The sequence below is a fragment of the Aquila chrysaetos genome, chromosome 2 (genome assembly GCF_900496995.4).
Source record: "Aquila chrysaetos chrysaetos chromosome 2, bAquChr1.4, whole genome shotgun sequence".
In the NCBI taxonomy this organism is placed as follows: Eukaryota; Metazoa; Chordata; class Aves; order Accipitriformes; family Accipitridae; genus Aquila; species Aquila chrysaetos.
Window position 1 is genome coordinate 26,672,829 of NC_044005.1, and position 22,278 is coordinate 26,695,106.

At 42.6% G+C, this 22,278-nt stretch overlaps 1 protein-coding gene across 10 annotated transcripts in view; it reads right to left on the reverse strand.

Annotated features, from left to right (window-relative positions):
- The window catches only part of TTLL5 (tubulin tyrosine ligase like 5), a 145,550-nt gene that overhangs the window by 23,412 nt on the left and 99,860 nt on the right, over positions 1-22,278 (reverse strand). For 8 of the 10 annotated variants that reach the window (XM_030003084.1, XM_041122018.1, XM_041122019.1 and 5 more), the window contains 2 exons: positions 10,798-10,975; positions 2,073-2,293 (listed from right to left, as the gene is read on the reverse strand). In XM_030003084.1, coding sequence (XP_029858944.1) covers positions 2,073-2,293; positions 10,798-10,975 — 399 coding nt within the window. Of the gene's footprint in view, positions 1-2,072; positions 2,294-2,600; positions 2,726-10,797; positions 10,976-22,278 lie in introns of those variants that run through there. The other 2 variants (XR_005931967.1, XR_005931968.1) reach the window with 2 other exon arrangements.

Below are 22,278 nucleotides of genomic sequence, written 5' to 3' on the forward strand. Positions count from 1 at the left end.
GGCTTCTCTCCATTCACTCTCCGCTGTTGATGCATCTCTGGTCTTTTCCTGACAACAATGAATGGACTAAATTAGACTGAAACACAGCAGTTTTTAAACGATCAGCTCTCAGTATGCTGGAAATATAGCTGGGCATTGCTGTTTTCCATGTAAGTGAAAAAATGTTACTGCAAGATCCCATGAATGGCAAGAATGGATTTGGAGCCTTGTGCTGGAGACTGAAAGGCAACTTGGAAAGTATTTCCGGAGTGGCTCCTTGCAGCCTTCAATACTTGGATTAGTTTTCTGAAATTCTGAAGGAATCTTTTGCTTTTTTTCCCCCTTCTGTGCATTTTTGGTGCTGAACTTTTTCCGGTTTTCCCACACTCCTGCCTGTCACAGAGCAGAAACCACAAAAATGCAGCAAAGTAAAGTCTGTCCAAGGAGCTGCAATTCCATCTCACAAGGATAAACATTTCCTCTGCCAAGAAGTGAGTACAGCACACCGGCATCTTCAAATACACATCCCTGCTGCCCGGCTGAGAAACCCACTGACATAGCCTGTCACCTGTACTAACATGAGCTACCCAACATAAAAGAAATCAGACAGCAAACCCACCAGCACATACCTGCCAGACCTGATGCTCACATCTGCGTTTGCTGAGCTGACAAAGTCTACTAACATCTTGTTTTCTTTTTAAATAGTTTTGGGGGATTAATTCAGTGTGCTATCTCTTACGATAGCAAGAGTACAGGCAGGAAATACACAAGCTTACCCAAAGCAGTTCTGTCCAAGCTCCTTAAATACACCTTGCAGTTCCAGATTTGATCCACGCACACTGACAGTGCCCTAGCATCTTCATAAGATGTCTTTCATCAGTAATCTTTTACTAAAACTTCTCTCTTTAAACAGGAAGGGAACACAGCATCAGGAAACCTCACAGGAACCTGCTCTGAAAGTTCTACAACTCTTCTAGCTGTAGAGTAAGTATAAGGAAGAAAGTTATGAATGCAATTTTTGCCCTTCAGTATTCAGGGATGAAACAAGTCTGAGGATATATGAGGAAAAACCTGATGAGGGATTTAGTCTAAAGCAGTTCTGTCATTTAAGAAGAGATAAACAGAGAGCTAAGGAAGCTACCAAGAAAGGTAAAGGATAAGAAGAAAACCCAGAAGTCTTGCTCACATTCTCTCATAATGCACAAAGGAGAAAAACACACCAAGAAATGGAAAGGAAGGAAACTTTCAATCAGTAAGCAACGTTTCATGGTGATTTTTTTGTTTGTCTTTAAAGATAACACATGCCAAATCCATCTACCTTAGAATGGCAAGCACTATATAACTAAAAGCTTAGTAAAAGTTAAAACAAGGATTTCCACAGATAATGAGGAAAGCTATCATTACATTAGGCACAATGTAAACACTTTAAATAAAATAAACACTTGTGCTTGAAGGCATAAGTCAATCATTTTGTGTTAAATTTATGGGGAAACTTGGCTTAAGGGCATATTAGCTTGTTACGGATATTGGTTTTGTGTTGGGGTTTTTTTGGCAGCTTCTTCTGACCCACCAGATTCTAGCCCCCATCAAAGATTAAACATGGAGGGAGTGACTCAAGCGCCTAAACATAGATGTCTAGTACCATACTCGGTACTCTCAAGTTATTTGAGACATCTGCATGGGACTGTCAGATACAACACAAGATCTACAGAAGACTTGTGCTTATCTGGAACAGCAGCTGGAGGTCAGGTGGAATAGCCCCAGGCATCTAAAATGTCATTAGCAACCTGTAGTTAGGTAACTGAATCCCATCCTGGAACAGATACTTCCCGGATTCAATTTGGCAGTTCCTGTGTCCTTATGTTTGTATGATGTTACAATCTTATCTACTTCACCATTGTGAAACATGAAACTGCAACATAGTGCACACCTGTTTCAGTACACAAATCTCAGAATAACCTGAGCTGTATCTTGGACAGCACAGCCAAAAAATTCTATGTCAAAGGTGCACGTAGACAGGTTCTTCTCTGATATTCCTTCTCAGGGGAACCAGTGCCAACTCCCTTTTGTGGATGGGAAGAGATAAAACTTACTTGGAAATCCTCTGGGCTGCAGCCTTTCTGACTGCTGCCTGCCTGTGGTTGGCTGGAGGCTTTGGAACCAGCTGAGAAGGTGTATTCTGGGATGGCATCACTTTGTGCGAACTGGCTGCCTTCTGGATACTAGAAGTGGCACTTGATGTCTTGTGGGCATCAGAGCCAGCTGGCATAGATATATGGCTGGTGCTGGATTGTGAGTAGCTGGCAAAGAGAGCCTGGTAAAAAAAAAAGAAAACAAAAATAACATAGTAATTTGTGATTATCTCTCTGAATATTGCTGAGATTGCTGATGGAGGTGGGTAACATTTTTGTGAGGGATAATATCTGCCTGGTGAAGGCAACCCCAGGTCTCTAAGGACAGTCCCACGCATAAAAAGAAGAGTTAAGTGGTCAAGTCAGTGAAGTAGTTTTTAGAGCTGAATTTTATACCCTTGGAAGCTGGGTCTAGCTTTTAGGAAGGCAGACAAGCTCATTACTGCCACAAAATTATACTATTCTGGATTAAAAAACAAAAGGTCTTACCCTCAATCTAATCTTGCAGTAGGCTCCCATCCACAAAGAAGTAAAGCTTTTATTGCTTTGACTGACTTTCTGCATTTATCTTGCTAAATTATTCTTTGTGTGGGAGGTGGGATTGAGACACAGTTCTAGGAAAGAAAAAGGTTATGGGGAAGATGTTACAATGCCAGTTCTTCAGTCTAACCCTGTAGGTGCTTGGAATAACAGAAATGCTCTAGGGCACCTTCTCAGCAGCTGACAAAAAGGAAATCCCCAGTAATACCAGGGAACAGAAAATATTACTATTCCTATAGCAGGTGGGAGAGTAAGTATGTTGGAGATTTGTCACAGGGAACAAAAGAATCCGCATGTTATGAGACACTGGACAACTGAGCAATGGACTGGCAAAGCAGGGAGTGGGGAATGGTTCCCTACGGGAGCTCTGCAAATGGCTCAACTCTTTTCAGAAAGGAGCAACCTGCCGGGAGTTCTGACTTGTCTTTCCTCGAAGTCAGTCCGATTCCCAGGACAAAGAGGCAATACTGTAACCGTGTAGTTTGGCAGCTAGGGGTCAGTGATAGGAGACGAGGGGAATAGCTGAGCACTCGCCAGTCACCTCAGCACGACCCTGGGAGCAGCGCCCTTCACTGAGTTTGTCCTCAGTTTCTTCTCTGGTGAAAAACACACAAAGCCAGAGTGTGAGTGGGCTCCAGGCTCCAGAGAAAACCACAGTCTGAGGGCTGGCTGAGTCTCAGCACACAGACAGGAAAAGCCCCTCTCCCCCGCAATTCTCTGGCAAATGGCAGGGCAGTGGTGTGTGGGAAGGCGTTTCTGACAGGCAGAGCTCTAGGGAGAAAAGGAAGTGCAGGAGCCAAAACAGGCCTGACTCCTAACTAGACCTTACTGACAAGATGCCCTTGAGCTCCCAATCCTTCTTAACCTCTCCCTTCCCTGAAGCTTTACCTTGATCACAGCTTTCAGTTTTTGAATAAATAGCTGGTACAAGTGCAGAAGTCTGGAAAATAGCAGTCACACCCCACCTGCCCCCAGCAAAACAAACTAAAGTGGAACTTGGTTTAGTCTCTTGCATCAAGGGGTTGGGATGGAGACCCTCAAGTCACTGCACACCCTTCTTATTCAGGGGTGACGTTTCATTGTGCTCTGTTTGATATTTGCATATTTCCTGTAAGTTTCTTGTTGTTAAAATCACTAAGAACCCGGACTCCACAAAGCATACCATCTTAACCCCTTCCCTTTGTTAATATGCATTGGCAAGGAAGTCCATGACCCTGAAGAAACAGCAAGCATGGATGCTCTAACAAAGTCTGGGCTGAGACCTGCCTAAAGAAAGGTCATGGATGCTTTTCTTGGGGGTAATGGACTTCCAAAAAGGCCTTTGTCTCCACGCTGTGCTGAGATTCTGGCTGCCTTCCAGGCAAGGATGGGGAGACTGGAAGCTGACACGGACCATGGCTTCTGGATTCAGCTACAAAGCACACTGCCCTGCTGTGAACTCCATGGGGACAGGACAGGAAACCAGGAGAAGCTACTGTGCAAATAAAGAGGGCAGCTGGGGAGAGCAGAGCCTGACCACACAAAGGGTTGGGAAGAGATTTCAGCACATCCAAAAAGTAGAAGACAGGCCTCATCACTCAGGATTCTGAAGGCTCAGGGTCTAAGGAGAGCAGAAGCCTAGACAAACTCTGACAGAGGTAGTCCTGAAGCAGGTAGCACCCTACAACTATTGCTGCTGCAAGTAAAAAACTTTGAACCATACTTCCCAGGCTGGCAGATTTAACTTGATGTTGAGGAGACATTTGCTTCCCTGACAAGTTCTTAGGGCTACAAGTCCAAAAAGTACTTAGAACGCTATGAGACTTTTTAGCTAAAAATCATGTAAAGCATTAGTCAGTTAATTCTCTTGCATAATTCTCTGGGGAAGTAGGACAGCATTAACCCCGTCTTGCACATGAGGAATGTTAGCACTGACAGAGAAAGTGATTTTCCCTAAGCCAGAGACTGAAGCAATATGAAAAGCTAGGTTGAGACTGAAGCAATACAAAAAGCTAGGTTGAGAGCTCAGAGAAGATCCTGACTCCCAATCCCATATTCGCCTCATTAGATCACACCTCTACATGCTTCCACATCTACCCATGAACACCATACATAGTGTTATCTGTACAAAAATAGTAGGTTTTAATTAGAAAATCTGAATATGTACAGCTTGTCAGTAAGGACGATGCACATCTAAGAGTATTAGCCAGTAGCAGCTGAGCTTGGGCTGCTCATGATTAAAAGCAGGGAGGTACTGTAGTACTTTGAAGAAAAGCAGATATATTAATGATCTTCAAAAACAGAAAGAATGTTCCTGGCACTTACCATCCCTCTATCTAACACCCATCCCTAGCACAGTAACAGAACAAATGTTGCAAGCAAAAACATGCTCATTCTGTGACCAGAGGAGGTAATGAAGCTCATTTCCTGTGAATCTGTCTTGAGGCTGAATCTTACAGTATCTAATATAAAGTATGCCCCAAATTATAGCTCCTTTCATGGGTTTGGGGCATTCTTGTGTTGATTTTGTGCTGCCTAATTAGGAGTGGCCTTATGCTGCAGCCTTTGCCTTAATGGCAACAGTAGTTGAATCCCCTTTCCAGATATATAGCTCTTTATTTTCATGAAATTAATATGAAACATAGCTTTGAGATTTCTATCCCCTAGTTGTTCAGTTTGAATTGGATCAGCAAATCTGAAAATGATGAGACTCAGCAGTGTACAAGAACTGACAGACAGATGCACACACACGTGTATTGCATAAAGGTCTGTGCAGCTAGTTCCAAATCACTAGCACTGGAAACTGAGATGTTTATAAGCAATAAACAATGACGAGGATTTAAGTTAAAAAAAAGAAAAAACAAGCAAACCCAACAAAATAAAACCCACCACTTTTAGAAAGTCAACTGCATTTCAGATGACACTGCAAAAATACAGAGAATTAAAAGGCTTTGAAGACCTTTGGAGTCATAAAAATTGTTTAGTGAAGATTCATTTGAACACATATTAATGCATTCAGTTAAATCAGTTTGGATGCAACAATAAGTTGAGTTGAAAATTCACAAAGTGGTGATAAAGAACAGGCTCAAAATGTACTATTAACTGCCTCAGTGTTATACTGCAGTAAGAGAGGCATCTTGAGATCATAAAGAAATTTAAAGAAGAGCAAATTCATGGTATGCACAGACCGTCCTGAAGCATGTCTTCCTTGGTAAACTCTTCAGAACGAGACTAAAACATATTAAAATAAGTTGACTTGGTGCCTTCTCCTTTGTCTCTCTTTTGGTACTGGGAGGTCTCTGGGGCAAGGATTGGGCCATATCATTGTACTTAATACATCTGGGCATTACCATAATTCTAATAATAGTGACAGGATCAGAAACATGGGGACAAAATTTCAGCTGGTATAAATCAGCACAGTCTACTGCTTTCAGAACAGTTGTTCTGCTTTACTTAGACTGAGACTTTGACTCATCAGTATCACAAGACCCAAATAGGAAAAATGGCAGTTAGCACATTTAGTGGGAAAATAATCTGAGGGAGAAAGCTGCAAAACAAGAATGAACAAGAGACTGAAGGGGAAGAGAGACTGCAAATCTGACAGCAGTCCAGTATATAATAGTTTAGAAAACAGTTTAATGATGTTTAAGGCTGCATTCATAGAGACCCTGTGTCCTCAGGCAGGAATAATGTAGTTCTAGGAATACTAGGAATATTATTCTGAATAGTCACCATTCCCAGTCAGATCTAAATAAACTGTAGGGAATTCAAAAGAGAGTCATATAAAGTAAAAGAAAAAAAATTTTGCTGAACTTAATAAAATGAGAAATATTTCACAGAACATACCATTTTTAAATGATTGAGAGAAGAATTATTTAAGATTAACTTAGCCCAATGTTTTATAGCATAAAATCTACTTAAACTACTGATTGAAAATGTGATAATAACAGACCACACAACTCATTAACATGATTTATGTCTTGTTTAACATGACCTTTTTTGATATAAGCAGGACTGATGGGGATTATTCCACTATATGACTGTACTTTTCTTGTTTTAATGTAGCTTTTTTCCCATGTGAAATGTTTGGCATAAAATTCTAAACCCAGTAGATGCTAGGCTAAGCAGACAGAACACAGCCACACAGAGAAGGAGGAACCTCCCTAACAGCTAATGGCATCTTTCCAGTACAGGAAACAATTAGAGAATAAACAATGATGGTATATTAACTGCCTTGCCAACTGCAGCAGTGATACTAACATCTAGGTCATAACATGTCACATGAAGTCTCCTTTAAACATTAAAAATACTGCTGTAAGCTCATTTTTCTTGTCTTTTAGTTAGATTTTGTAATTCCTGTTCCTTGATTTTGTTGATACCAGATTTAAGCTTCTTGTCTCCACTTTCAAACTCTGCCCCTTTCTATTTTTTTCTCTTTTCTCAGGCTCTGCATTGTCTCTGCTCCTGGGCCCTAACACTGCATCCATTTGTTTGTTAGATTCTCATCCAGTCAGTTTGGTGTTTTTCTTTTTGTCCAGGGAATGAAGTACCTATTCTGGCATCAAGATCTATTTCCACCGTACTACACTGTGTGAAGTAACTTCCACGTACAATGAGTGCAAGTTGTTGGTTATTATTCCTCTTCCTCTACCTACACAGTATTTGCTCCTCTGCAAATTGTTAGATGCCTGGAGGAGAATTCATCATTCTTAAGTGTCTGGAAAGTGCTCAACCAAGAGTGGGTGCTGCCACAAAGAAGTATGCAATAAGCCTTCATGGCAAGATACATCCACTGCATGGCAGAGGGACTATTCCTATTACACAAATACTTGACTAGGAACTTCCATGCTTTCCAGTGCATCCATCTCATCGCCAACATGTCAAACTGATTAATGTACAGGCAGAAGCATTTGCCTGTGTTATTAATCATGGTGCTTCTGTTACTTGTTCACATGCTATCCATATACATAAGACTAGGCCATTTGTCACAGAGAGAAGGAAAGACTGGCATCTAGTCATGTTGTATGGTCATGCCATACTCAGGGTGTGCCTTGAGATATATTAATAAATGTGCTCCAGCTACTGACAAATGGCTAGCCTGCCTTCCAACTGTAACAAGAATTTGAACAATCAGATGAAACAGGCTTGGAGATGTCCTGCATGCATTCCCCAAAGTAGAGAGACCATGACACTCTTTCAAGTGATAGGCATTCCATTTTGAGGGATATATTTCTTCTGTTGAGAGGAGGCTGAGGAACTTGAATGTAGCAGGCAAGACAACAAAGGATGGAGTAGATCTCAATATGTGGGAAGGAACAGCAGGGAAAGAGCAGACAATGGGAGTGTGCTGGTTTTGGCTGGGATAGAGTTAATTTTCTTCACGGTAGCTAGTTGGGGCTATGTTTTGGATTTGTGGTGAAGACAGTGTTGATAATGCAGAGATGTTTTTGTTACTGCTGAGCAGTGCTTACACAGAGTCGAGGCCTTTTCTGCTTCTCACACCAGCGAGGAGGCTGGGGGTGCACAAGAAGTTGGGAGGGAACACAGCCGGGACAGCTGACCCCAACTGACCAAAGGGATATTCCAGACCATATGACATCATGCTCAGCATACAAAGCTGGGGGAAGAAGAAGGAAGGGGGGGGATGTTCGGAGTGATAGTGTTTGTCTTCCCAAGTAACCATTACGCGTGATGGAGCCCTGCTTTCCTGGAGATGGCTGAACACCTGCCTGCCGATGGGAAGTGGTGAATGAATTCCTTGTTTTCCTTTGCTTGTGTGTGCGGCTTTTGCTTTACCTATTAAACTGTCTTTATCTCAGCCCACGAGTTTTTCTCACTTTTACCCTTCTGATTCTCTCCCCCATCCCACTGTGAGGGAGGTGAATGAGCAGCTGCGTGTGCTTAGTTGCTGACTGGGGTTAAACCATGACAGGGAGATAGGTGGCTTAGGTAGCACTGACTAGGAAATGTGGTAAAGCCATGCAGGCTAGGATAAGCTACATCAGCTCTGGGGAAAAAGAGAGGACAAATGATGGCCAGCAGGAAAAGTTAGGATGAAAGTCAAAGCAGTGTGAGTGGGAAGGAGATGTAGGGCAGAAAGTGTGTAAGCAGCAGAAAAGAGAAGGCAGTTCTTGGAAGGGCCAAGTCAAAGGACTGAAGTCTGAGGAGCTAACTAGCAGAAGGAAGAGGTCAGGGACAGGAAACTAGAGAGGGAGCAAGGGATAGACCGATGAAGATGAGGGTAGTGTAGTGACTGGGAGAGGCATCAGAGGATCAGTGCAACTGTGACTGGAAGGGGAGGACTGGCTGGCTCCATACAATGTCTAGTGGGAGAGGAAGTGTCCAAGAGACAATCATTTTAAGATGTGGCTTTCACTACAGAAAGTCTGAAAGCCCCCATGTTCAGCAAATACCTTTCTTCATTAATGGCAACTTCAGTGCAGCCTGAGCCCTGCGGCATGGCAATGGCCTCAAGACTGCAACTCCGAATTGCTTGGCTCAGGAGGAGAAGGGAGGGAGAGAAAGGAGGGGGACGTTGTGGGGGTGAGAGGAGGTTTAACAAAGAATCACTTTAACAGAAACTCCTGAGTAATGGCTCTGCCCCAGGCCAAGAATAACATCAGCTCAATGTCAGCAATTAGAAGAGGGCTCAGCCAGGCCCCATGGCCAGCTCCAGCCTCCTCACAGGCACAAGCCAGCTTACAGCCCTTTTCTGAGCTCATAAGCAGCCACAGCTGCCCACCCAGAGCCCCTTGGATGGAGATGAAAGGAAGACCTCCTGCTCAGAGGGGGAGCAAGAAGACTGTAGGTGAGGGAATTTGGGGGTGGAAACTGCATGGTTAAGTGAAGGCCTTGAAAGAAGGAGTGCAAGGAGCAAAGGCAGAAGGGCCTCTCCTTCAAGATGCTCCCAGAAAAGGATGAGGGCAATTTGCCTATAAACTATTCTCAAGGACCCTGACTAGTGACTCATCTGCTTCACAGGAGGGAGAGTGGGTGTTCAGACCTCCGCGTGTTAGCTCTGTTCATGGTTTTGTTGGAGTCCAGTCCTGCCAGACCGCCCAGCAAATAGCTTCTTCCTAATGGAGATCAATCGCTTTTGAGTGAAGGTTTGTTCACCCAAAGATTTCCTTCCCTTTACCAGGGAAGCCTTTTGGGCACCACTCAGAAGAAAGAACACACCTCTCCATACCAACAAGGAAAGGTAACGAGTGAATCAATGAACTCATTGCAACCTTGGAAGATTCCTCAGGCAGGATGGAAAGTGGTCCACCCTTGGCATCTAGGTGTCATCCAGAACATCAATAATACAAACCCTTTTTCATATTTCCTCTAGCTCTTGGACACTTAGCCCATCTTTTCTCCTTGCAATTTTAACAAAGGAGTCATGTATCCATTGGACAGTCACATGCAAGCAGCGAAAGGCAATCTTAAATGTAGTAATAACAAAACGTGTAGGCGACCTGGAGAAGATTTTCAGCATTGCAGAGAAAACTTGCGTCTGGCATCAGGGTCAGTGGCCATGCCTCCTGCACACTGAAGGCTCTTAAAAGAAATTAATACATTTCTTCAAAAGAATGAAGGTTCTCCTAAATGGTTTTTGAGTCCTGTTAACATACTGCTCTTCTGATAACTGCATCATATGAGAAGACACCCAGGAGGAGGAGAATTTAGTCAAGACGAAGCCTTGATGGGGTCTGTTTGCCACAAAGGACACAGTTGCCAACACAATTTCAAGACCCTATGTTTTGAAATACTGAAATACAACAGTGACCCAGCCTGAGGCCCTACTCAAGAAGAACTCAAGTCAAAACAGCAACATATCATCAGTGACAAGAGTAAGTAATAAAGAACTGTGGAGACTGTAGACAGTTCTAAGGCTGTCTGAGGCACTATAAGGTGATACCCTGAACTGGTGCAGAAAAAGCAAGCAGCAGCATGCCAGTAGCCAAATGGAGGAGGACACCAATGCAGTAGAAGCAGCCATTGGGAACTACAGCATCAAAATGCTATCAAAATCACTGCAGGTAATATTAGTTTTGTTGCAACCCCCTTGAAGAGCTACTTCCTTCACAAAAGCTGTGCCATATGTACTGGCTTTGGGTTGGTTCTGCACATCTAAGACTCAGTCAGCACTGCTACATCCCAGGCAAGATTTGTTCTTAGTTACCTGGTGCCGGGCTTGGCTTTGCTCCAACAGCTGTTGTGACTGAAGTTTCTGCTGCTGAAGTTGCTGCACAGCAAAATGGAGCTGATAGTTGGGATGTGCCAGCGGACTCTGTGTCACCTTGTTGTAGACACTGTTCTCCATCTCTTTGTCCCAGGCAAAATGATGATTCTCTGGAGCCCTGAGAAAAGAAGAGCCATCACGCTTTCACCACTCTACATATAAGGACTCCTACTTACAAGGCACTGCTGCTTCCTAAAAATCCCTTAATACTTAGCCCGCTATGAATTTGTATTAAGTGGCTCCCAGCAAACACAACACCTGCTAGAGGTGCCATGTGCCAACTGCCATCTTGCTAAGGAGTTTCTTGAATTCCAGGCTTGGACTATATTACTAGCCATAACACCATGCTTGAGGAGAACAAAGGAAAAGAGAAGAAAAAACTCTAAACTGGAGCATGTCTGTGGCTGATTAGCATTGAAGAGAGGCAGAGTTGCAGCAGGAATAGAGTAAGGATTCCCATCACTGAGATAATTATTTATTTGGATTTGTAGAGATTTAGTTAATACACTAACATTTAGGCTTACACCAAGCACATACATGCTGCAGTGAGAGTGGAATAGAAGACAGACATGCAGTACAATATCCACAGAGAGGGTAAAGGACTGGTAGGGTAAGGTTGCAGCTAGGGCACATACTGACTCCATACAGTTACAATCCAAAAGACCTGAGGAGACTGAAGATAGGCTCATTTCTTTCATCATCAGAGTAATGCGAGCCTTTCCCAGAGCAGAAAAGGCCTCAAGCCAGGAGGCAGGAGCTCTTACAACCCAGGCTTATACAGTGGGAGTTCAGCTGTGGCCTGCAACATGATAAGAACCAACAGGAGCTCTCTGGCTTGCTTTGAAGTTTGCAAGCCTTGGCGAGAAGGCAGCACCAACACACTTCTACACAAGGCCGAGGGGCTTTGCAGAGAGCAGGTGGCAGACTGACAGGACCACAACATGTCCTGAAGAGGCTACAATGGCCCAGCAACTCATGCATCCTGTCCTCACAAGACAGGATGCCATATGACCCACTGAATTGTGACACTCCAGCTAATAAAACCTTCAAGACTCAACACCTGAGCTTCCCAAGTTTCTGCTCATCTCTCTATCATGTTTCTCACAGCCACTCTTTCCAAACATTTCTTTTGGATTCCCAGGGCAGACTTCCCTTGTATTTCCTACGCATGTCATAAGTAACTGGGATGTAAAAGATACTTGGTGTCTTTTACATTTCATGCCACGATTTGGAGTGCTGGTCATGGTTTTGGCCAGGGAGTTAACTGCAATCTCCTTGCTTCAGGATCCTATCAAAACGTACAACCTAGACTCTTTGAACATGTCACAGATTCCCGTGAATGTGTTGCACCTTCCCCCACTAGCTTCATCATCACAGCAAACCCTTAAAATATTCAGAAGGAAGTTTCAAACAAGACCAGAAGCAACTGCCTCTCCCTCAGAAATAACCTAATGCATCCCTTTTGAAGCGAATTGAGGACAAGGACTCTAAACACTAAAGGGTAGCTCTCCATACTCAGCTCCTCCTTACAGAGATGTAAGATAACCCAGTGGAAAAGGAGCTCAGCTGCCAGCATCTCCACCCTGCATCCTCTGGGCCTCCTCCTGCCCACTACCACTTTTGCTCTTATGCTCATTGGCTATAGGTAGCCTTCTCTAGACTTCTCTGTTCAAGGGATCCCACCCATGCTTCCTCAGTCCTTTGCTTCCATTGTACCCCAGTGAAACACTGGATAAATGACTCTTGCTCCCTGCTCCCTTTTGCTACAAGATTCTCAGTCTTTCAGCTCTTTTCCTTTCACCTGTCACAAAGTGACAACTGTAATGTGGCTGACAGTACTCACGCCTTGAAACTCAAGTTGTATAGGTCCAAGTCTGGCTTTGTGGTTAACCTTGGGAGAGCTGCTTCCCTCTTCTGAACCTGCCTTCCCCCTTCTGCTCCAGTAATGGAGTCATGATCCTCTACTACTGTGGTTTTACCTGCAGTTGCTCAGCTCTGGATCCATGGATGCATGTGTGCTGCTGTCCTCCCAGCACTGTCCCCTACTGGGCACAGTATGCCACAAAAAGCATAACTTAAAAGGAGGATGCAACAAGGCACAAGGAATCTTTGAAACAATCCTCAGCTGTCTCCTCTCCAATCCCACCAGCTCACCACATAGGTTATCAGCAGGTTGCTGTCACCTGGACTCAACTCCCATCCCAAGGGTAGTATCCACTCCTTCCACTGCACAGATACAGACTCCACCATCTATTCTGATGTTAAAGCTCACTGGACTTCTCCCTTGTGTGAAGCAGCTGAAGTCTCTGTTACCACCCCAGTAAAGTCAGGCCATGCTGACAGCTGAAAAGCACAAAGGACTGTGCTGGGACTGGGATGCAACCTTTGGGAGACAGCTGGGGGTTACTGCAGACCAGCCCTACAAAGCTGAAGAGCATTTAGGAGCTCCGTCAAAGTCATGTTAGTGCTCAGAAAACAGCCTGATTAATTCCTCATCAGTACTACTGAAAGATTATGATCTTCAATACCTCTGTTTTGAACTAAACAACAATTGTATTTGACCATTTACCTGGAGTAACTTTTGCACACCAGCAATGACTCAGTTGAGAAAGTTGGTAAGTTCATTCAAAACACTCCTAAATAAAATAAGCCAACGTAGGATAAAGGGGTTACCTCTCATGGATTTCATAACTAGTTAAAACACATGTAACCAGAATAAATGGACAGTTTTCACAATGGAAGGAAATTACCACTGGGGTCCCACAAGAATCTGTGCTATGGTCTCTGCTGTTTGAAACATTTATAAGTGATCTGGGGAAAAAAGAGTGAAATTTTAAAAAGTTTGCTACTGAAAAACTGAAAGTCACTGAGCAGTGTGAAAAAAAAATATCACATTACTGAATGATCAGACATTAAATTGGTAGATGACATTCAATTTAATAACTATGAAGTCAAGTAACCAGGGAAACACAATCCTAGTTTTACACAGCGATGGACTTTGAACTAGTTATTTCTATTCAGGAAGGAGACCTTATAGTTATAGGTATAATAGATTTTTCTATGAAAACATCACTAAAATACTCTAAAAAAGCAAACTCAGTGTTAGGAATTATTAGGAAAGGCATAGGTAACAAAACCAAGAACACTACTATGCTACCATATAAAACAAAATTGCAACCATCTCTTGCATACTGAGGATGGTTCTAACCCCTGTCACTCCTCCCTTCTCAAAAAGCATACAGCAGAACTGGAAAAAGTATAAAGAAATGCTGTAGAGATGATCAAAGGTATGGAACAGCTTATATATTGAGGAATGACTAAATAAATAAGGACTCTTCAGCTTGGAAAAAGGACAACTGAAAGGAAATATGAAAGATATCTATAAAATCATGAGTTTCAGGGACAAGGAGAAGAGGGAACAATTACCTCTCATGATACAAGACATAGGAAAAACCAAATGAAGTTATCAGGTGGGCAGGTTAAAACAAACAAAAGGAGGTAGTTTTTCTCATAACATAATTAAACTGTGGATTCCTTCTTACTATGGGAAGCTAAGGACACCCAAAATTTACAGGGGTTCAAAAATGTTTAGACAAACTCAGAGAAGCAAGAGTCACTAACACTATTTATATACAAAGATACCATCTCCTAGCCAGAAAACCACTGATTACTGAGTCCCAGAGAGTATTGGGGAAGGGTCACCATTCCCTAACATCACCTAATGCTCTTCTCACAGAATCTTCCATGGGCCACTGTCTGAGCAGGACATTGAACCAGATAGTCCATCTGGTCTGCAAAAATGCAACCAGTATTGTTTATGCATCAGGGGTCTGAAACTAAACATGTCTCAGGTCTCAGTCAGAAGTTATTCAGTCAAGCACTCTTTAAGGTATTCACTCAAGTTATGTGATTAATTCTAGAAACTAATGTCTGTTCTAACTTCTTATATCTACCTCCAGCTCAGAACCTGCTATGCATAAAATTTATCCTTTCATCCAAAAGAATGCTTGGGGAGCTAAAGATTGAGTGATTTGTTCTAAAACATAGAAGTCAAGATGAAACGGAGAAGATAAAACTGATGTAAATGAAAACTCCACTAAAGTTGGACCTGCTGATAGCCAAACTGGCTTTGTGCCACAGAGATGATGTACAGTGACTGCAGTCTGTAGTACTGTGAGGGCCACTAACTGAATGGCAAAACTTGAGTATCATTTCCTTGATCCTAATTTCTTTTATTTTGAGATATCTGGCAAAGGATTAGCTATTATAGAAATACAAATACTGAAGACTGATGGTCCAATTTTTAAAAATGCACTGCTGCCTTGCTCCAACCTTTGTCCACTTCAATGAACTCTCAAACGCTTTCATCTGGTTTCTAACCTGTTTTAATCCACTCTTTCTGTTTTAACCAATACATAATCTATAGCCCAATATAAATTCTTTAGGATATAATATTGCCCAGATAAGCTTGGTTTAAACTACCCATAAAAACACTGTTGAAACTATGTTATTAAACCTTTAGGAAGAACTAAATTTAAAAAAACCAAACAAACCAACAAAAACTTTGGCTAACACTTTCTTGCAGAATAGACAGTCTTGTACACATCTCCCTGCAGTTCCAATACCTTCCCTCCACACAATGCAGCACAACAGCACTTACTTTTTTCTAGATACTATATTGAAAATACAGTTGCTTGCCTGAGTAGATTTTACTCTCATGGCCTGCAGAATCCTTCTGGATTGAATATGCTTCTGTTAGCTTCCATGGTTTTTGCTTCTTTATAGATAGAAATCAATATAAATTCATTATACATAACTTCAACCTTTTATAATATAAGCATTAAATATTTGACAACAGAAAGCCTGCATATTTGCAAGTCTTAGGATCACTTTCATAGTAGATGTTTCATCTGCAGTTTTGGAAAGTCCCCATATAATGTGTTACCAAGTTGCTGATATTACGTCTAAGGCTAAGCTTGCCCTGGTACAGGAGAACAGGGCTTAGGATGTGACACTCAATATGCTGCTGCCAGAGACATGCTGCAGCTCTCAGTCTATTTGCCATGCTCACAGGAATGCATCATGGTGCAGCTCCTATTCTCAGTCTCCGCCTGTCAGATGCTCTATCGAAGCATGACAGCACCTTTGCACCCTTCCTGAAGTTAGCTCTTCTGCTTAAGGAATTCTACAACAGGCTCAGCACAGTAATGAAGGCTGGAAAAAAGCTGTAGAGTCCCTCACACCTTAACAGATACTACAGAGTTCACATGGTAAAGAGACTATATAAATACCCCAAACTGAAGGAAAAGCTTTTTCACAACTCACACAGTTTTAGGCAAAGCCAAAAATAATGAGAAAAAAACCCATATCCCCAATGGAAATGACAATCATAGAGTCAGTACTCACAGACCCACTTGTTTTCAATTCAGGATTATTGCTTGAACACTAATGATTGACTGAATATTCATTTGCTCACAGGTACACGTAACAGATATAGGCATAGATGCTCACACACACAAATGGGAAATAGAAATTCCTGCCTGTGCCACCAGAAGAGATCAGGTTTCATTCTGTCAGCCAGGCTGGTTGTAAGCAATCTTTTCACAGCTTGCTAAGGATTATTTATGAGTTGCTTAGTTTAGAGACCTGGCCAGGATTCAGGCCTTCACTATGTACAGGAAATCTCAGCCTTGGCATTATGGCCCATCCTTTGTAAGCAAGATTCTGTCCTTCCAGCAGCTCTTAGGGCTACTCAGTATTTTTGGCAAGAAACCCACTGTGTTCCTTTCTTTCAACTGTAGTTTTCATAAAGCCTGGGCCAGAATTCCCTCTTCCTCTTCACTGACAGCTAAGACCTCTCTGCTGCAGCTTTTTGCATCACAAAAGATACAGGTTTGCTTCTGAGACCAGTTTCAACAGATCTCCATGCTATTACGATCGCAACCCAGCCTAAAAGTGCTAGAACACTATGCACTCATCTCCAGGTTTTCTGGTTCCAAATTCCCTTTCTGCTCTAGTTCTCTTTTCCAATTCTAGCTCTTTTCCGATGTAAGCAACCCTTATGCAATCAACTCCCTACACCTGTACTAGGAACTAATGCTAGTGTACTAAAATACTAAATACTAATAAAATACTAATACATTTGTTCATTGGCTACAGAAAAAAAAGTCTCATCAGTGAAATCCAGCCTCTGTACAGAAGGGATGGGGTTATCAGCTCTTATAAGAAAGGAGAGAGCCAGCTTCTGCTCTCACTTCAAACAGATTTGAAGGCAATACCAAGGACTGAAGCCGTAGATGAGACCACAGAACACCACACACTGAGAATCTCATAGTTACAAAGAACTATCTGACATAGAGCAAGTCTGTACTAAAAGAATGACACTGGTAACTACTAATGATAGCCCATGCTTCTCCTAGCATCCACCATTCCTAAGTAACTCATTCAAACAACTGACAAAGCAGGGTCTACTACACTAAATCCCAGAACCATTGCTGGGATTGAGTAATACCAGACCATAAAAGACAACAGCAGATGACAGGGCAAAGAAAATTCTTTACTAAAGTCAAACTACAAGGAAATAATCAAGGGAGGGGAGGGCAATGCAGGAGTAAAAGGGATTCAGAATATTATTTCTTAATGCATAGTTCGGCTATAAATTGGGTTTAAAGCTTCCAATGTTCCCAAAAAACTTTTTAAGGATTTTTAAGTATCATAAATATTTCACATAGGGCTTTCATTTATATTTCAACTGAAGCCTTCTTCCAATAGCACAGCTAAGCACTTGTTTTGATACCAACTCCTGTGTGGCAGGCAACAGTACCAATTCATGAAGTATACTGGTGTTCCCCATGTATCACTTACTAAGCAGGCACTTTTGAAATATTTGAAAAGTGCCTACATGCCATTGAAAGGCAATGCAAACTAGGCTCAAATTACTTGTGAAAATGTAGTTTCAGCATTCTTGAAGAATATTCCTCTATGTTTAACCCTGCTTAGTTTGTGAGAACTGATAGGATCACAGCAGGAGTCAGTATAGCTGGAGGTCTAGCAAACCGAGGAAAGAATTATCCTCCTTTTAAATGAGGAAAGAAGCTGACAATGAAAGTATTTTGCATCCTTTCCTGTAAAGGTTGGAGTTAAGAATAAACAAGGGTCATTGCTGGCAATAAGGGAACCCAGTGCATTTATAAATCAGTGCTCCCACCTTGCCATGGAATGCAAGACAATCTTGGGCAGCAGTTTCTCTCCCACAGGGCATTCAGGTGGTATGACAAGTCCAGGAAGCTTTCAGTACAAAGCCTCGGTGGGCACCAGCTGCTAGAAAGTAGTTGGCATAGTAACTAATGATTCTGTCTAGTGTGGCAGCTCCCAGCATCCTGCTGACTTTTGTTCAGGCACTCAGAAAAACAGAGAACATTTTCTTTGGCACACTACATGCTTCTTCCATCCCTAACAATAGGCCCTAGATTGGGGCTGGCTATGGAGCAATGATAAACATAGTGGGACAAAGCCCAGGACGCTGGGGGCCTGGCTGGGATGCAGGACTGTCGGGCCTCTCACAGAGCCGCTTGCCTCAAGGCCTTTCTTTGTCTTTTCTCCCTCTTTCCCTCCCCTCAGCTTCAAAAGCAATAAATTAAAAATTGAAAAACAGAGCAACAAGTCTTTGAGAAGTGTTTGCTCCTGGCCTCTGCTGTTATCAGGAGTGTCGATGAAACAGCAACTTTGGTCCAGTTTAATCAGCAAGAGTCTGCATTTTAGCATGGTCTGCAGCTCTGATTGCTGGAACATGCAAGCCCCTAAAACATGCAGCAGCAGCAGCTATGTTATAAAGGTAAAGAAAGGTAGCTTTGCAAAAAACCAAGGGCAAACAAAGCATTTTTAATATTCCTAAAAGAGCTCTGCCTGGGACCTTGGAGATCCTCTGAGGCACAGGGTGCTGTCCAGAACTTGCCACAGAGCAGGCACTCAGAGGCAGAAGGGGCAGGAAGCAGATGGCCTGTATAAAATGAGGATGCTATCACCTGGACTGCAATCTGCTTTTAAGCTCCACAAGAGAAGCCAAGGAAAAGCTTTCAAAGTTAATGAGCAGCCTGTCAAGGCTACACTGGCACAATACAAGTGTGGAACTGCATTTTGGGTTCAAATCCAGTTCAAAGCGACAAATACAATCTCCCATGGTGAAGGTGTTGCAGAGATGTAGGAGAGTTTCTGTCCCAGACCATCAATCAAACTTTCCCTTCTTAGTGATGAGGCACAGATGGAGGCATCTTATAACAGTTTCAGCCTTAGTTCTTCAGCTCCCCACTTTCCCAGCAGCTCAAGTTACTTTTACCTATGCAAGAGGCTCTTACCATCAGTATGTTTGTGCGATGAGGCAACAGAAGATGTACAAGGTCCATGTGAAAAGCCTTGGGACTGAGTTGGTTTAGGCAAAGACCATGAGAAGTTCTGTGGATTTAACTACAATTTCCAGATCCATTCACAGGTTAACTGCAATAGCTACCAGAGGCACAATTCAAGCATCCTAGGACATTTCAATGTGCATAATTACTAGCAAATGTCAGGAGTCTCCCTCTGCTATTCTCACAATTCCCCCTTTCAACTGAGAGAGTTGATGTTGTTACAAGAATTTTATTCAAAATCAAAGATGTGAGCAAAAGCATCCAACCCATCTCCTCGTGGTGCAGGATTAGTGCATGTTTCAGTGGCTGGAGGGGTCCATGTGTCACACTCTCAGCTGCAGAACTCCACAGGCAAGTACACATTCAGTGCCAAGATTTTTCCCTAAGATTCCAAATTAAACTTATTTTCTCTGTTTTATTGCATGACCTTCCTCTTATTTCAGGGCTAAACCTTCACTACTAGAGCTATGCCTCCTTTGAGCTTAGCCAGCCTTGGCACAGTTAACTCCCTTCATCTTTTTCCTCAACTCAGTCCCTTCTGGTCTTTGATTGTATACTGCTTTTCTCTGAACTTTTTCCACTTTATCAGTATTTGCAGCCAGGCAAGTGCTCAAAACTGAGCACATTATTCCAGATGTGCTTGCACAATAGCAATACAGGGAAAGCCCACTGCCTTCTTGCTCCTTCACTTTATTCTACACATACTATCAAAGTTCATGGGCTTCCTTCTTTTCTGGTATATGCTGCTGTATAATTTATTCCCTACTCCCTGGCTTCTAAAAGTTATTCCTGCTATTTCCCTGCCATTGAGAAACCTGGGTTTTGGAGCAAAAAGGTTTTCTTATAACAAAGGCAATGTAGTGCCTACTCAGTTCTGCTGCAGATCAGGAATTAAGTGCATTTTAGGTCCTGGATCTCCATATACACCGGCAAGGTCATGAGTGTAGCAGGTTAGAAATGAGGTGCATCAAAACAGCCTTGTGACAGTCTAGCAGGGGAAGGGCAGGGTGAGATTGTGGAGCACTGGAAAACCTGCAGGCAAGGCCTAATCTACCTCAACTATTCCTGGATTTAGCTGGCATTATCAACCTCTTACTTTCAGGAGCATTAAACTTGCCAGTCTTAGCAAATGAAATATTTACCCTTCAGTGGAGACAATTTTTGTTGGGCCCCTAGTAGCATCCTTGGCTCCATGCCAATTACAAAATACTGTCAGTCTCTCTGATCTGGGCAATACTTGTCAGGTAAACACTGTATTTTTTTCTTCTCTTTACACATGGCAGCTTTGAAATACACTAGTAGAAAGGCTAAATCAAGAAGAAAACTAACAGCCAGCTGGCTGCAAAGTTCAATGCCTTCATCCTATTGTGGTTCATCAGGTCACTGGAGAAGCAATGAAGGCAACTGAGCATATTTCCTCCATGTGATCTAGATTACCAAAATCACACAGCCTTCCTACCCTCCATTAGTGCAAACATAGGGGTGAGCTTTACTGAGTGGAAGGTGGTTCTGGCTTCATCTTTCCTGCACATACTTCCACACCTGCAAACACAGTCAGAGCCTGCAAAAATATTTTACCAGCAAGACATACATACAATAAGACTAACACAGAAACCTGCTATCATTTTGCCCTTATAAGGAAGTGTTGGGGAAGATTACCTGCTTAAATCTGACATGCAATTGCCTGAACTGTGTCACGTCATGTCAGCTCCCTGCCCCAATTTTAAAGTATTAATTAATTAATGAAGTTCAGACAGAGCAGGTGGACTCTGAGTGAAGTTGCCTCACTGTACTGCCTAGCTCTCCTTTGATTAAGATAAGTCATTCAGACTTAGACAATGTGTTAAGTGCCACCTTAAATTTGATCACTCATCCTAGTCCAGGCAGAGTTTCTGGCATGAATATACACACTCCACAGAATTCAAAGTACCAGAAACTTAGATGCAATACCGCACCACTTACAGAGATGGGAAAGGTGTTCCTCGCTGCAGAAGTTCCACTGTAAAATCCTGGCATGGATCAAGTGGATCAACACAAAACATGACTTGGTACTAACATTATTCTACTTTTCCTCTATCAATGTAGCCAAGTCTATTGAAAAATCAAACTGGAAAAGACTGATGGGCTGTATTTATTCCTAGCCATATATTTTTTTAGTGCTTTATCCAAGCAGATTTTGCATTTATGGCTGGATAGCAGCAGTAGCACGTGAGAATGAAAACAGTAAGTGGGCACCACTATCTGTCTAGAATATGCTTATGACTGAGTCCGTAATTAAAGTCACTAATCTCTCCTGGAAACCCATATTCCCTACCTCTCTCCAGAGAGGCAAGGGTTAAGTCAGGACTAGTAAGTTAGCCCTGCACCCTGTAATGCCTTCTTTGAAAAGCCGCTCACACAGTTTACAGGGAAAGAGTGAGAGTGCAGCTGCTGTCCCAGCCAACATTTGGTTCCTATTACAGCAAATAAATCTCCCCCTCCCCCTTTTCTTTTCTTTTTTTTTCCCCCCCCTTTTTATATTAAAAGTCCATCAAACACATTTTTTTCTCCTTAATATTTTCCATTAAGTTTCCTCCTGCGTAGGCTTTCCCAGAGTGTGGTGCTCTTTGCTATATGTGTTCAAGCATCAGCTGCAAGATCCCACTGAATAAGAGAATGGGGAATGAAGAAAGCAGCTCAGGCCCCTTGTTCAAGTCTCAAGAGGCAAGTGAAAAGTTACAGTTGGGCTAAACTGGTGAAATCTAGAGCACTTAAGAAGAATAAACAAACAAACAAAAAACAGGCTGTTGAGTTTTGCAGGGTTAGGATTCATGAGATGGGGGAGAGTACTTAAAACACTCTGCCTCTGCCCAGAGCCAAATGCCCCCTGCCACCATCAGACTCCCAAAAGACATAGCACAGGATGGCATTCCACTACAGGCCTTAATGGTTCCTCCAGGGTTGTGCTGTCCATATCTCATACCACTTGAGGCCCAAATGACTTTAGTTGTGCCGTATGACCATAGAGTAGAGATGT